This window comes from Lithobates pipiens, unplaced genomic scaffold (assembly GCF_037356315.1).
Source record: "Lithobates pipiens isolate NorthernLeopardFrog02 unplaced genomic scaffold, aLitPip1_a1.2 Scaffold_18, whole genome shotgun sequence".
NCBI lineage: Eukaryota > Metazoa > Chordata > Amphibia > Anura > Ranidae > Lithobates > Lithobates pipiens.
In genome coordinates this window covers 656,671,005-656,686,294 of record NW_027507758.1, presented here as the reverse complement: position 1 = coordinate 656,686,294, position 15,290 = coordinate 656,671,005, and the positions used below count along the sequence as shown (strand labels likewise).

The 15,290-nt window shown below is 45.4% G+C and overlaps 1 protein-coding gene across 1 annotated transcript in view; it reads right to left on the bottom strand.

Moving 5' to 3' along the window:
* Positions 1-15,290, bottom strand: part of LOC143986919 (ALK tyrosine kinase receptor-like) — a gene marked incomplete at both ends in the record, with an annotated part of 240,164 nt that overhangs the window by 82,531 nt on the left and 142,343 nt on the right. The window contains 1 exon segment of the mRNA XM_077485327.1: positions 8,297-8,450. Coding sequence (XP_077341453.1) covers positions 8,297-8,450 — 154 coding nt within the window.

Genomic DNA, 15,290 nt, shown 5'->3' with positions numbered 1-15,290 from the left:
TATTTTGGGAGAAGTTTGAACACGTGTGTAGGGGCCTGCCGGTCTGGAAAGGGCTCATCCCCAAACTTATATCCCGCCAGCCCCTCATTAAGATGGTGACAATACTTGTGCGCAATGAATCCATACCACAAGGGGATCTGACTGTATGGTTGAGGAGGTATGGGGACGTCCTGAGCCCCCTGAGAAAGATTTTGGACGATCGGGGAATATGGACAGGGGGATGGTCTGTGCAGCTGAAACTAAAGGTTATTGATAATGTCGTCCAGCATCTGCCATCCTCAGCTTTCCTGGGGAGGGACAGGTTGACCATCTTCTACCCGGGCCAGCCAAAGCTCTGCAATAAATGTGGAGATAAAGGGCATCTTGCATCCTCCTGTCCAGTGATGAAGTGCTCCCTGTGTCAGGGTATAGGACATTTGGCAAAGGATTGTAATATTATAAGATGTAATCTGTGCAATGCAGTGGGACATCCTTATAGTCAGTGTCCTGAGGCAATGCACAATAAGCCTGAGCTCATGAGGGAGTTTTTCCGTCTGGACATGGAGGATGCGCAGAGCTCATCAGCTGGAGGGCCTGTGATCCCATCTGAGTCTGTGCCCATACCCAATGTGTCTCCCCAGTCTGTGCCAATACCCAATGTGTCTGTGTCTCCCCAGTCTGTGCCCATACCCAATGTGTCTGTGTCTCCCCAGTCTGTGCCCATACCCAATGTGTCTGTGTCTCCCCAGTCTGTGCCCATACCCAATGTGTCTGTGTCTCCCCAGTCTGTGCCCGTACCCAATGTGTCTGTGTCTCCCCAGTCTGTGCCCATACCCAATGTGTCTGTGTCTCCCCAGTCTGTGCCCATACCCAATGTGTCTGTGTCTCCCCAGTCTGTGCCCATACCCAATGTGTCTGTGTCTCCCCAGTCTGTGCCCGTACCCAATGTGTCTGTGTCTCCCCAGTCTGTGCCAGTACCCAATGGGTCTGTGTCCTCCCAGTCTGTGCCAGTACCCAATGTGTCTGTGTCCTCCCAGTCTGTGCCAGTACCCAATGTGTCTGTGTCCTCCCAGTCTGTGCGTGTACCTAGTGTGCCTGTGTCCTCCCAGCCTGTATGTAAAGTTTCAGTTGCCAAGAATGTGTCCAATCCTTCTGTGTCTTATCCTTCTGTGTCTTCTAAAATTGCAGAGGCAGCAAGAGGTGCTGAGGCTGGTGCATCAGGTGTGGTGCCAGTCCCCCTCCCCCGACGCTGCAGGGTTCCTATTGCAGATCGTGGGGGCCAGAGGAGTGGGGAAAATAGTGGGGAGGCTGGCCTGGTGGTAGATAAGGGAAGGGAGAGTGGGGGGGAGGGGGTTGAAGGGGAGGATAGGTGTGGGGAGGCTGGTTGTGGTTTATCCAAAGATGATATGGAGTGGTTGGAGGATAGGAGGAGGAGGGGCAAAAGAAGGAAAAAAAGGGGTTCAGTTCCCTTAAATCCTGTAGTTTTGCCTTTGGAAAATAAGTTTAAGGTCCTGTCGGACGATGATGATGATGATGATTGGGACTCGTTCAGTTCAGCATCCTCTATGGATGATGAGTGCCAGGGCGCAACAAAGCGTGCTGGTTCTCCAGGCAGAGGGAGTAGTCAGGCTAAGAAACGTCTGCCTCAATTACCCTGATGGCAGTTCCCACTCCGTTAAAAGTGGCAACCATTAATGTTGCCAGCTTGAGATCAGTAAGCGCTCGTCATATGGCCTTATTTTTGCTCAGCGAGTTTGATGCTGACATTTTGTTTTTACAAGAGACCCATCTGAATAGTCTGGCTGATATACATCTGGCAAAGAAGGAGTGGAGACGTGGTCCCTCATTTTGGTCTCTTGCGGCCGAGCCTTACAGCGGGGTTGCAGTCCTTTTTTCTGGTATGGTAACGTGCCGGCGGGTAATTGAGGTAGAGATTGGGAGATGCATGGTCTTGGACGTCTCTGTAAAGGGGCAGGACTTGCGCCTGATTAACATCTATGGTCCCCAGACGAAGTGGGACAGGAAATGCCTCTTTACAAAGATTAAGCCTTTTCTTTTTACGGCCCAGCAGGTTATCTTTGGAGGTGATTTCAACACCATTACTAGGTCTAAAGACAGGAGAGGTTTCAGAGATAGGCTGGGCTATGACACCCTTTTTCTCAATGCGATAGTTAGGGAAGCAGGTCTGGTAGATGCGCACATTAAGCGTTGCCCAGACAGCACGGGGTTCACTTTTCAGAGAGGTAGTAGTCAGAGTAGGATAGATAGGTTTTTTTTAAAGGGAGACTCTGCTTTTTCGGCACCTGTGTGTCGGGCAGTGGAGTTTTCTGACCACTGTATTCTGTCTGTGACTCTGAATGCCTCAGACTTGCCACCTAGGGGGAGGGGTATCTGGAGATTGAATTCGGCCCTCCTGGAAGACGAGAGAGTAAGACAATCCTTTGAGGATTTTTTTCAAGCACAGGTAACAATCCTAGACTTTTGCAACAGCAAGTCAGAATGGTGGGAGCTTGTAAAACAGCGGACTGTTAGGCTTTTCAAGGCCATAGGAAGAAAGAAGCAGCAAGATAAGTATATCACCTACCAGCGTTTGCGGAGGAAACTTGACCGCCTTGTTTCGAATGGAGGAGATTCTGGGGCGATCTCTGAGGTGAAGCTCCTCCTTAGGAGACATGAATATGACCGGCACGCCTCTTTGGTTCAGGAGAGGGATTACGGGAAATACCATTCGCCTGACCCTTACCAGAACTGTAAACAGAGCGTAGCAGTTAAGACGGTCCATGGCCTGAAGGACAGTACGGGCTCCCTGACGAAGTCTAGGTCAGGGATCCTGGAGGTGGTCAGGTCATACTATGCCGATCTCCTGGGAGGAAGGAACCTTGATCGGACAAGGATGTTGGGTTTTTTGGACTCTACACCAGGACTGGAAAGTAATGTTCCTTTTTTGACAGATGAAATCACTGCAGATGAGGTAGTCCAGGCTATTGATAAACTGGCCATCAAGAAAACGCCAGGGCCAGATGGGTTGACAGCTGAGTTTTATAAATGTTTTAAGACGATCCTGGCTCCCTACCTTGCGGAGGTTTTTAATGGCTGTTTGCAGGAGGGTTCTCTCCCTCCCTCCATGAGGCAATCTGCAGTGATCCTTCTGTCAAAGGGTAAAGATCCTTCGATGATTGAGAATTGGCGCCCCATTAGCCTTCTTAATGTCGATAGAAAGATACTGGCAAAGATTTTTTTCTGGCGATTATCACCAGTGGCAGGCAGTTTGTTATCCCACCACCAGCACTGTTCGGTCCAAGGTAGAAGCACTTTCTCAGCAGTGTTAGCCGTCCGGGAGGCCTTGGAGCGTTGTAGGGCTGCTGGTTGGGGTAAATTTTTGCTGACATTGGATCAGGCTAAGGCCTTTGATCGGGTTAATCATGAGTACTTATGGCTCCTTCTTGGCAGATATGGCCTGGAGGGGGGTTTCATTGATTGGCTTAAGATTTTGTACAAAGGGGCTGAAAGCTTTCCGCTAGTTAATGGTTGGGTCGGGCAACCCTTTGTGGTCGGCTCGGGTGTGCGTCAGGGGTGCCCATTGAGTCCTCTGTTATATGCATTTGCAATTGACCCCTTCATCAGAAGGCTGGAGAATGGGCCATTGTGTGGGGTACCTATGGGCATCGCTGGTGAGCCTCCTTTGAAAGTTGTGGCCTATGCTGATGATGTTTCTGTTTTTGTCTCTGGGACTGGGGAGGCGCAGGAGGTGGTCTCAGTGATAACACAGTATTCAGAGGCATCAGGTTCAAAGGTCAACCAGGACAAGTGTGAAGCTTTCTGGATGGGCGTGGAAGGTGAGAGCTTTGTTCTCCCGGATGACTTCCCGGAGCCCCAGCAAAAAATTAGAGTTCTAGGCATTGAATTTGGCCCAGGTGACTATGGTCATGCAAATTGGGTGAACAGGCTGGAGAATGCCGATGCCAAGGTGGCAAGCTGGAAAGGTTGGCAGCTTTCCTTGAGGGAAAAGGTTGATCTGATCAAGACTTACCTGATTCCGATTTTTCTATATGTCAGTTTTGTTTGCGTTTTGCCAGCTTCTCTCTATACCAGGGTCTATACTTGTTTCTTCCAGCTGTTATGGGGGAACAGAATAAACCTTGTCAAAAGGAATGTGACTTACCTTTCTAGGCGGGAGGGTGGTCTAGGGATGATCAACCCTGTAGTCTTTTTCTCTCTGATGTTTGTGAAGTACAATCTTGGTAACATGTTGGCAGAGAGACCGCCTGGGTGGGTTGGTATTTTCCAGTCCTGGTTTAGGCCCTTTCTGCGAGACTGGGAAAATGGTGGGCCAGTGAAAAGCCTGAGGGTCAAGCATGATAAGCTCCCGGCTTATGTTGCCCCGTGTTTGAAAATGCTTCGGCAGTGGCAAGTAACGGCAGGAGAAGTCAGATCTCTTCCAAGGAAACTTCTTGAGAAGCGGATCATGAGCTCTGTTTTTTGCGAGCCACTGGCCTTGAGGGATTGCCCAAGCCTGGTTTTGGGGGTGGGTTTGCGGTTGATTAATTTGGAGAGAATCCCAATGAAATTTAGGGATCAGGCTTGGCTTGCCTTTCATGGAAAACTATATGTGAAGGGCAACTTGAAGTTTCTTTCCATGAGTGATCGGGGCTGCCCGAGAGTGGAGTGTGGAGGAGTGGTGGAGTCCATGGATCACTTTCTACTTCAGTGCCCTTTTAATATAGAGGTGTACAAGAGGGTGGGGAGGGCTCTGAGTATACCCTTCCTCCCCCATATGAGTTATGCAGAGTGGGTGTATGGGGCTTTCCAGACTCGTCGGGATTATGATTTAGAAACACTTTTTTTTAGTTAGTTTAGTAGTCCGTTATTTCACGTGGAGTGCACGGTGTCAGGTATCCTTACGGGGTAAAATCCTCCCTGTGGAAGTGGTGGTGGAGAACATTCTGGGTGAGGTTGGGAAGATTCGGGGTCTTGAGAAAGACCGGTGGCAGCAGGAGGCCTGGATAAAGGCGTGGAGGAATATCAGGACTCTGTAGCGGCTGCCTGTTGATCTCGGGGTGTGCGGCTTTCTTTGTATTCTTCTTTCACTCCCCTAGATTTTCAGATCCAATATAATTTTGATAAAAGGCTCCATGCATGGTGACGGTGATGTTCCTTAGTCTGGCTCTCCCATAGGGATTATGTAATGCGCAATTTGTTTTGCACTGTTTATTTTGTTCTTGTTCTTTCTGGTTTGTATAATTGTATTCAATTATTTTGTAAATATGTTTTATTTATTTATTATGTTTTTATTGTATATAAGTTGTTGTTTGTAAGATTTTCAATAAACAAAATTAACCCCTCATAATGGACATGAATATAACAATTCACTTTGAAGAGATTTCTTCTCAGTTCCTGTTGTGTCATTGGCACAGGAACTGAAGGGAAATTGATACTATATTTTTATAATAATAATAAAGACCAGGGACTCCGCCCATCCCTGACTCTACTTACACTATAATGAAGGATCCATTTTTATTGTAGGAAATGACACATAATGACAATATCTATAATTCTGTACATTTCCTTTGTGGTCTTTGTGAGAATATCAGGAGACATTATTATTCAGGTGATGTGGGGAGATGAGTATCTCGAGCAGCGAGGAGGATATAAATACCTGAAAGGTTCTGATTATGACGACGTAACAACTCTTGTTAATGAAAAGTACAGAGTGCGGCGGCTCTCCTCTAATTACACAGAATGAAGAGCTCACAGTGTTCACCCCATACAGAGGAAGAGCACAAGACCTGACATCCACCCAACCCACAGAGGAGATCAGAGAAGGAAAGGTCAGAGAAGAACCTAACGCAATCTGCACCTCAGCTGATCACATAACAGAAAATCAGTCATCTGAATATAGGAAATAAGGTTTATGGAGTTCCTCAGGGATGTCAATCGGTACTCCTACACCGGGGCCCCCATTGGGTCATCAGGGGGGCCCAGCAGGGACTGCCAGTGCAGCTTTATATGGAGCCCCATGATTTCTATGGAGAGCCCTGTTTATCCCCCTGGGGTAGATAATGTCAGGCAGTCAGTGTAAATGGGGCAGTAGTCAGCAACCATGGAAACCAGGAGCCACCACAAATCCCAGAAAGAATAGGGATCCAGCGGGGCCACACCTGAGGACAGCAGGAGGAGGAGCGGGGGGCACCCAGTGTGAATGGATGGAGGGTGACCGCTCTGACAGCATGGTGGGGGAGGGGAGGTGAGGATACATATGGGAGGTATTGGGGAAAGGCGGCTTTTATACTGTACGGGGCCCCATGATTTATGATTGTGGCCCTGGAGTTACTATGAATTTCCACCAATCATACACATAATATATTATAAAAAAAAAAAATAGAAGTTGCTCCTCCTACTCAGTATAGAAAGCTGTGAATTTTTTTATATACATTGTGCTTATTTATATATAGTGTGTGTATATACAATACATGTGTATGTGTATATATATATATATATATATATATATATATATATATATAATTTTATATAATATAATAGAATTAATTATAATTATATATAATATTTGTATACCTTTTATTTATATATATATATATATACAGTGCCTTGCGAAAGTATTCGGCCCCCTTGAACTTTTCAACCTTTTGCCACATTTCAGGCTTCAAACATAAAGATATAAAATGTAAATTTTTTGTGAAGAATCACCAACAAGTGGGACACAATTGTGAAGTGGAACGAAATCTATTGGATATTTTAAACTTTTTTAGCAAATAAAAAACTGAAAAGTGGTGCGTGCAAAATTATTCGGCCCCTTTACTTTCAGTGCAGCAAACTCACTCCAGAAGTTCAGCGAGGATCTCTGAATGATCCAATGTTGTCCTAAATGACTGATGGTGATAAATAGAATCCACCTGTGTGTAATCAAGTCTCTGTATAAATGCACCTGCTCTGTGATAGTCTCAGGGTTCTGTTGAAAGCGCAGAGAGCATCATGAAGACCAAGGAACACACCAGGCAGGTCCGTAATACTGTTGTGGAGAAGTTTAAAGCCGGATTTGGATACAAAACGATTTCCCAAGTTTTAAACATCCCAAGGAGCACTGTGCAAGCCATCATTTTGAAATGGAAGGAGTATCAGACCACTGCAAATCTACCAAGACCTGGCCGTCCCTCTAAACTTTCAGCTCAGACAAGGAGAAGACTGATCAGAGATGCAGCCAAGAGGCCCATGATCACTCTGGATGAACTGCAGAGGACTACAGCTGAGGTGGGAGAGTCTGTCCATAGGACAACAATCAGTCGTACACTGCACAAATCTGGCCTTTATGGAAGAGTGGCAAGAAGAAAGCCATTTCTCAAAGATATCCATAAAAAGTCTCGTCTAAAGTTTGCCACAAGCCACCTGGGAGACACACCAAACATGTGGAAGAAGGTGCTCTGGTCACATGAAACCAAAATCCAACTTTTTGCCCACAATGCAAAACGATATGTTTGGCGTAAAAGCAACACAGCTCATCACCCTCAACACACCATCCCCACTGTCACACATGGTGGTGGCAGCATCATGGTTTGGGCCTGCTTTTCTTCAGCAGGGACAGGGAAGATGGTTAAAATTGAGGGGAAGATGGATGCAGCCAAATACAGGACCATTCTGGATGAAAACCTGTTGGAGTCTGCAAAAGACCTGAAACTGGGACGGAGATTTATCTTCCAACAAGACAATGATCCCAAACATACAGCAAAATCTACAAAGGAATGGTTCACAAATAAAAGTATCCAGGTGTTAGAATGGCCAAGTCAAAGTCCAGACCTGAATCCAATCGAGAATCTGTGGAAAGAGCTGAAAACTGCTGTTCACAAACGCTCTCCATCCAACCTCACTGAGCTCCAGCTGTTTTGCAAGGAAGAATGGGCAAGAATTTCAGTCTCTCGATGTGCAAAACTGATAGAGACACCCCAAGCGACTTGCAGCTGTAATCGCAGCAAAAGGGGCTCTACAAAGTATTAACGCAAGGGGGCCGAATCATTTTGCACGCCCCACTTTTCATTTTTTTATTAGTTAAAAAAGTTTCAAAAATCCAATAGATTTCGTTCCACTTCACAATTGTGTCCCACTTGTTGGTGATTCTTCACAAAAAATAAAAAAATTATATCTTTATGTTTGAAGCCTGAAATGTGGCAAAAGATTGAAAAGTTCAAGGGGGCCGAATACTTTCTCAAGGCACTGTATATATATATATAATTTTTTTTTCATATATTATCTATCTATATTTATTTATTTATATATGTATAATAATAATAGCAGCCACAAGCATCACCTGTATCGGTTGGTTTCGGGGACCCGCCAGATCTGTACGCCCCTTTGCGCTCCCGTCCCGACAATCACGCTGAAGTTCTCATAGGATTCATCGCAGAGCTTCTGACTCGGCCCATGAGGACCGCTGGCCCCGCATGTGGTGAAGAGCCAGTAACCTGCAAGACAAGGGACCCCCCCCCCCCTCTCCGTAATATTGGGGTCACCATATTATGAAACAGGCAGAATGCATTGATTGATAGCAGCCAATCAGGATTGTTTGAGGAGGCGGGCGTGGTCTCACCCGTGGGCGTGGCCTGACCCCTCCCTATCGGTAGCGTAGAGCAGATCTATATTGAGGTCTGTGAATGCTTCTTTTCAGGAAACCATCTTACAATTTCTAAATGAAGAACAACATCTGCCTGGCCATTTACTTTTATTCGATTCAAATTTATACTCAGGGCTCTAGATATAAAAACAAATTGTTGTGAGCATTCCAAATTTTTGGGTAAATTATAAAAGAGAAGGTTGCACCAAGTAAATGGACCAAATAATGGTAACCGCCCCAACCTATAACTGGCCTTTGTAGCACAGAGCACATGGAGGGGCAACGCATTTAAAAAAAAAAAAAAAAAAAAAAAAAAAAAAAATTCCCAGCTCACTCACCAGCCAGCCTGCAACAAACCCAATTGTTTTGTCTAAGCCCTTGTACACCCGGTTGGAGATTCCGACGGAATGTTTCCTATCGGACTGTTTCCATCTGACTATCCGACGGACCAAGTTTTCCAACTTGCCGGTAAAATTTTCCGACAAAATGCTCCTATCGCATATACTCCGATCATGTGTAGCCTACTCCGAGGGACAAAGTGCCACGCATGCTCAGATCAAATTCCTAGACCAAAGCTATTGGCTACTAGCCTGAACGTAGTCCCGTCGGAACGAAATAACGTCATCGCGTTACGTACAATCGGATTTTCCGACTTCAACATCACTTTCGGAATTACTCCGACGGGTTTGGTTGTCGGAATCTCTGACCGTGTGTACAAGAGCTAACAGTTCGTGGTAAAACAAGGGGTTTAGTCTGCACACATTTGCATATCCATGCGGAAGCTACAGCAGCCACGTCACAGCCACTGCAGTACACCGGGGTGCCGTGACGTGGCCTCTGTTAGACGGAGTTAATTCGGTTCATTGCAGGCTGACTGGTAAGTGAGCTGGAAATTGTTGTTTGTTGCTTGCTGAGCAAATAGATACCCCACATGTCAAGCATTAAAATTGTGAAACGGCGTCAAAATTCATCACCCTCTATTTTCCATTGGTGATGCTTTCACAGCTCCTATCAGTTTAGAGACAAACGTTTATAGTGGGCCGAGAATTATTGATCTCAGGCGACATGTAACATGTGTAGCACAATCACACGTTTTTCATGTAATCGGTGCCCCTGATGTGTGTGTAGTAGGGATGGGGCAGGACTCCAAATGTTTTATGGGGGGGGGGGGGAGGTTTTAAGTGGTTGGGTGTAACGATTAATTTTTTTGTTATTTAACCAAAACTTTTTCTTTTTTTTTTAAACATCAAGTTCCTTCTGTGATGATTTTTTTGGTGATAAGTTCTCTTTCATGATACATCACGGGCCTAAAAACATTCATTCTAAACAAAATTCTGATCATTCCACCAAAATGTGGCGCCGGCCCTGCGGATCCCAATACTAGAGGAAGAAAAATCATTCCTTTGTCCATTATGCCCCATACACACGGTCGGACTTTTCCGACGCCAAAATCTGTCGGATTTTTTCCGACGGATTTTGGCCCAAACTTGTCTTGCATGCACACGGGTCGCACAAAGTTGTTGGAAAATCCGATCGTTCTGAACGAGGTTGACGTAGAACACGTACGACGGGACTATAAAACGGGCCGGTAGCCAATAGCTTTCGCCTCGTAATTTATTCTGAGCATGCGCGGCACTTCGTCACACAGTCCCTCGGAACTGTCTACACGCGATTGGAATTTAAACGATCAGATTTTGTTGACGGAAAATTTTTAGATCCCGCTCTCAAACTTTGTGTGTCGGAAATTCCGACGGAAAAAGTCAGATGGAGCCCCCGCACACCATCGGAATTTCCGACAACGCGATCCGATCGCACATTTTCCGCTGGAAAGTCCGACCGCGTGTACAGGGCGTAAGACCTTCGCAGAAGGATCTGGAATGGATTTCGATGAGGGTAAAAGGAAATTGTAATTTGTTTTTGTTCAATTTAATTTGACATTAAAGATTAAAACTTTATAAACTGAGATTTTATATCTTTTCATAAAAGTGGAACTACGGAAAGAAAATGACTTCAGCTTCACTCCCCCTCCCCCACATGTACCAATATAATTATCTTCCACATGGAACCCTAAAGAAATGGAAGGAAATGAAAAAGGGAAAGGAAAGAAAGGAAACAGGAAGGGAAGAGGAAAGGAAAGAAAAAGGGAAGAGGAAATGAAAAAAAAGGGAAGAAAAGAAAAAGGGAAATGGAAAGGGAAGGGAAGAGAAAAAAGGGAAGAGGAAAGAAAATGGAAGGGAAGAAGAAAAGAAAGGAAAGAAAGAAGGGAAGAGGAAAGGAAAGGAAAGAAGAAGGGAAAATGAAATAAGAAGGGAAGAGGAAATAAAATGGAAAGAAAAAGGGAAGAGGAAAGGAAACAAAAGGGAAGGGAAGAGGAAAGGAGGGGAAAGGGAAGGGAAGAGGAAAGGAGATGGAAGGAATACAAGATGTCAGAAAGGAAAGAAGAAAACAAGGACAGGAAAGAAAGATGGAAGAAATGGAGAGTGGGAAAAATTAAGGAAAGAATGAAGGAAGAACAAGAGGACAGAGGAAGGAAGGGAAGGAATGAAGGGTGGGAGGAAGGAAGGAAAGAAGGAAGGGAGGAAAAGAATCTTTAAGTCTGTGTGTTTGAACACTGTAAATTATTGGGCACTTCATTGAATATGTTGCCAATCCAATTTCTTTCACAAGACTTTTACTTTGTTAAAAAAAAAACAATTATAAAAAGTTCAAGGTGTTAGTGTGCAACTTGTATTCAGGGCACAGAGGAACCTGATACATCCAACAGCTTCTCTGGGGGGTTGTACTACAAGTGGGGGCTCATCCAGGATTCTCTCTGACACTTTAGCAGGGTGATGACCGCCTTGAAGGGTCAAGTAACCAACATGAATGAATTAATTCTGATTGTTTCAGTCACCGCCACCAGACTGTGCAAAGAACAGGAAGAAGGTTGGATGGCATTAGACAAGTCACTGCAGTGGATCCTCCATTCTGAGATGGGCACTCTGAAGGTGCAGATGTCTTGAATGATGGAAGTGGTAACTCCTCCACAACTTGGAGAAAAGCCAAGAGCCCTACCAGCCAGGAAATCAACAATTTCTGTCATCTGTTATTGTTGTGGAGGTGAAGGCTATTTTCAGCAGGTTTGTCCAAGTCCACCGAAGATGGGAAGCTTGTAGATAGCACTCATAGGGCACCAGACGACATTTATTAGCTTTGAGGATTGAGGAGAGGATTTTAAGGAACAGACTCTCCCGTCAACTTGAGGATATCACTAGAGATGCTTTCTCCAATATTGAATTCCAATATTCAAAATAATGAAGCCTATCAACCTCCAAGACATGGCAGGAAGAAGGAAACATAGGTGTCTACTAGAGTTCCTGGTAGACTGATACACCCCTTCCATGTGGGACTGGTTGGAGAGCAGTAGGTCCGAACGGAGGCAGCGGGGGAGATGATGCCACAAGAGACAGAGAAGGTGTTGCAAACATTAGAGTCATCCCTTGAACTTGAGAAAGAGATGATGGTTCCAGAACTAGCGGGGTTATGCTCCTCACAACCGCTATAAATCAATGTGGATTTCTTGGAACCAACTTCATCAATGGTGAGAGGCCTTTTCATCTGAGCACTCCGCTGTAGGATAAGGGTTCCAATGCAGACAGGGATGTATTGCAGTATATCTATTCCCACTGGCCATCGATTGGTCTATCTTAGGCCAGTTGTGTTGCTGCATTGGGAACAGTTTGATGCTGCTTTGCATTTGTTGTCTGACCAATTTCTTTAGCAGGACCTTAACTTTCTTCAAAAGAACCACTCTACAATAATTCAGCTGTGTCAGCATCACTGAGGTCCAGGTCCAGGTCCAGGGTGGGTCATCGCTGGGGCAGGCCACAGAAGAACCACACATTGACTCCTCCTGGGGTAGTGCTACATTGATTGCAGCTTACCAATCCTTAGCCCTTGTACACACGGTCGGAGAATCCGTCGGAATGAGTCTTATCGGACCGTGTCGTCAGATAATCTGACTGTGTGTGGTCTGCATCGGACTGATTCCGTCCGAATCTCCATCCGACCCAATTTTCCAACATGTTGGAAATATTTCCCGACCAACTGGGCCGGACGGACCTAATCCGATCATGTGTAGAGCATTTTCATCGGATCAAGTGCCATTCATGCTCAGATCAAATTCCTACATCAAAGCTATTGGCTACTAGCCTGAATGTAGTCCCATCGTAACGAAATTACGTCATCACGTTCTGAAAGATCGGATTTTTCGCCAACTTGGCCCGACCGTGTGTATGCAACAGTTTCGGACACAATCCGTCGGACTAAATCCGACGGGCAAAATCCGACGGATTTGGTTGGCAAAATCTCCGACCGTGTGTACGTGGGCTTAGATGTGGCTGCTGAATTTGTTTTCTTTTTTTTAGAGCCAAGTTTATATTTTGGAAGTACAGAAGAAGGTTGTTAAAAATGTCTGCAATTCAGTGTTTTTTTTTGTAGCTGCTTGTGAACTGAACTGATATCTCCAGAGAATGTTATCAGCTTTCTCAGCTATCTTCTGTGAACTACAAAGCTCCTCACTGCTATAGTTTCATAGTTAGTAAGGTAGAATAAAGACACCAGTCCATCCAGTTCAACCTGAGTGAGGTGTCTACAATTGTCCCTATCCCTGTATATTGCACACTCACATCAGTCCCTACCCTGAAGGAGCCACAATCCAAGGTCTCCATTCATATATTAGGGCCAATTTTGGACAGAAGCCAATTAACCTACCTGCATGTCTTTGGAGTGTGGGAGGAAACTGGAGTGCCTGGAGGAAACCCACGCAGGCACAGGGAGAACATGCAAACTCCAGGCAGGTAGTGTCCTGGTTGGGATTTGAACCAGCGACCCTTCTTACTGCTAGGTGAGAGTGCTAACCACTACACCACTGTGCCGCCCTTCAAGGACATGTATGACTTCTATGTAATGAAGATGAGTAGAGTGGGAGGTGTTTGTAGTTCAAATCAGTCTAGTGCAGTGATGGCGAACCTCGGCACCCTGGAGGTTTTGGAACTACATTTACCAGGATGTTCTTGCACTCTGCAGTGTAGTTGAGCATCGTGGCAAATGTAGTTCCAAAACATCTGGGGTTGCCGAGGTTCCCCATCACTGGTCTAGGGTGACAATGCTGCTCCTCCAGCAGAATGAGTGAGGGTTGTCCTCCTAGGACAGGGAGTATGACTGGATCAAGCCTGAAAAAAATAAAACGAAAGCAGCCACCACATCTATGGACTGGTAAGATACAATGTGTTACATTTTTGGGTTTTTTGTCATTAGGACACTTTTTCATAAATGAACCAATAATTGCGGCTCGACGACCCCTGATAACCAATCACCCAGCTAATTGAAAGCCAACTGCGATCGGACGAGCCATTTTGAGTCGGATAATCGCGGTTTCCACAATTCAGCACGTCCTTGTATCCGCTGCAACTTTACCATGACCAGATCATCCCTTTCGCACTATAAACAGAATGAATTCTGTCTGAATAAGAGCTGTAACCGAGGCTGAGGGCCCCTGCGTGACTAACCTGCGCAGCGATCGATCGTGAGCCCAGCGCCCGGATAAACGTATGCAGACCGCAGAGATGCATCGAACGCTAATTGCCGCCGTATATGTCTGCTGTCAGCTTGCAGTCATTCCGTTCTGTCCTGCTGCCTCAGCTTGGTAATAAATATTTAATACCTTCGCCATTTGGGCTAAGCGAGCGTATACGGGACCCCGGAGTCACAGCGCACTGTGCGGCGGCGGTCTCTGATGTCTAACGATTAATAATAAAACAGGACGAGGAGTTAATAACCCGTCCGACATCTATTCTGAGGAGTTGGCGGAGGGCCACCATGCGTGCAGGACTGGCGCTCGGCTCATCTACGGGGTAATATCGCAGCCAAATGATTGTAAAACACGCAGAAAGAGACAAAGTACATCTTTCCACACTGTAATTTTAAAGGGAAACTCCGGGCAAAATAAGTTATTACATAAATGACACAGATGGGGGGGGGGGGATTTACTAAAACCGGAGCACACAGAATCTGGTGCAGCTCTGCATGGGAACCAATCAGCTTCTAACTTCAGCTTGTTCAATTAAGCCTTGGCAATGAAATCTGGAAGCTGATTGGTTACTATGCAGAGCTGCACCAGATTCTGTGTACCCCGGTTTTAGTAAATCACACCGGCTGTCACTAGTAACAACACAGCAGACGGAACATTGTTTTTTCTTTTTATAAATATCAGAGCTGCGCTATAAAATGAGTTAAACATCCGTGGTTGTCAATATAAATTCCACCATGAAGACACCAATATATATATATAAAAGAACAAATAAAAAGATAAGAGAGTCCACAAAATTCTCCTTAAGAAATGTATAAAAGTAGCGAGTATCCATCGCCGTTTCCTATTCTTGTGCAAAACCACCACCTTCAATGATAAAAATGCATGCTTACTGGCTGCTGTAGGTGACCCTCTATCTCTAGAGAGGTCTGCAAGGCTCAAATCTTATTCCCCCAAGGGTAAATCATTAAAAGCTGCTCCAAGCTCTCTCCTTAGGGGGTCGGGAATGTGTAGTAATCAACCGCCAGATATCTTCTGACACCAGTATAAATATGGGAACAGTGTGCGCCAATAGTGTGATACAGTTTATATAGGACAACGTCACGTGTGACGAAACGCATA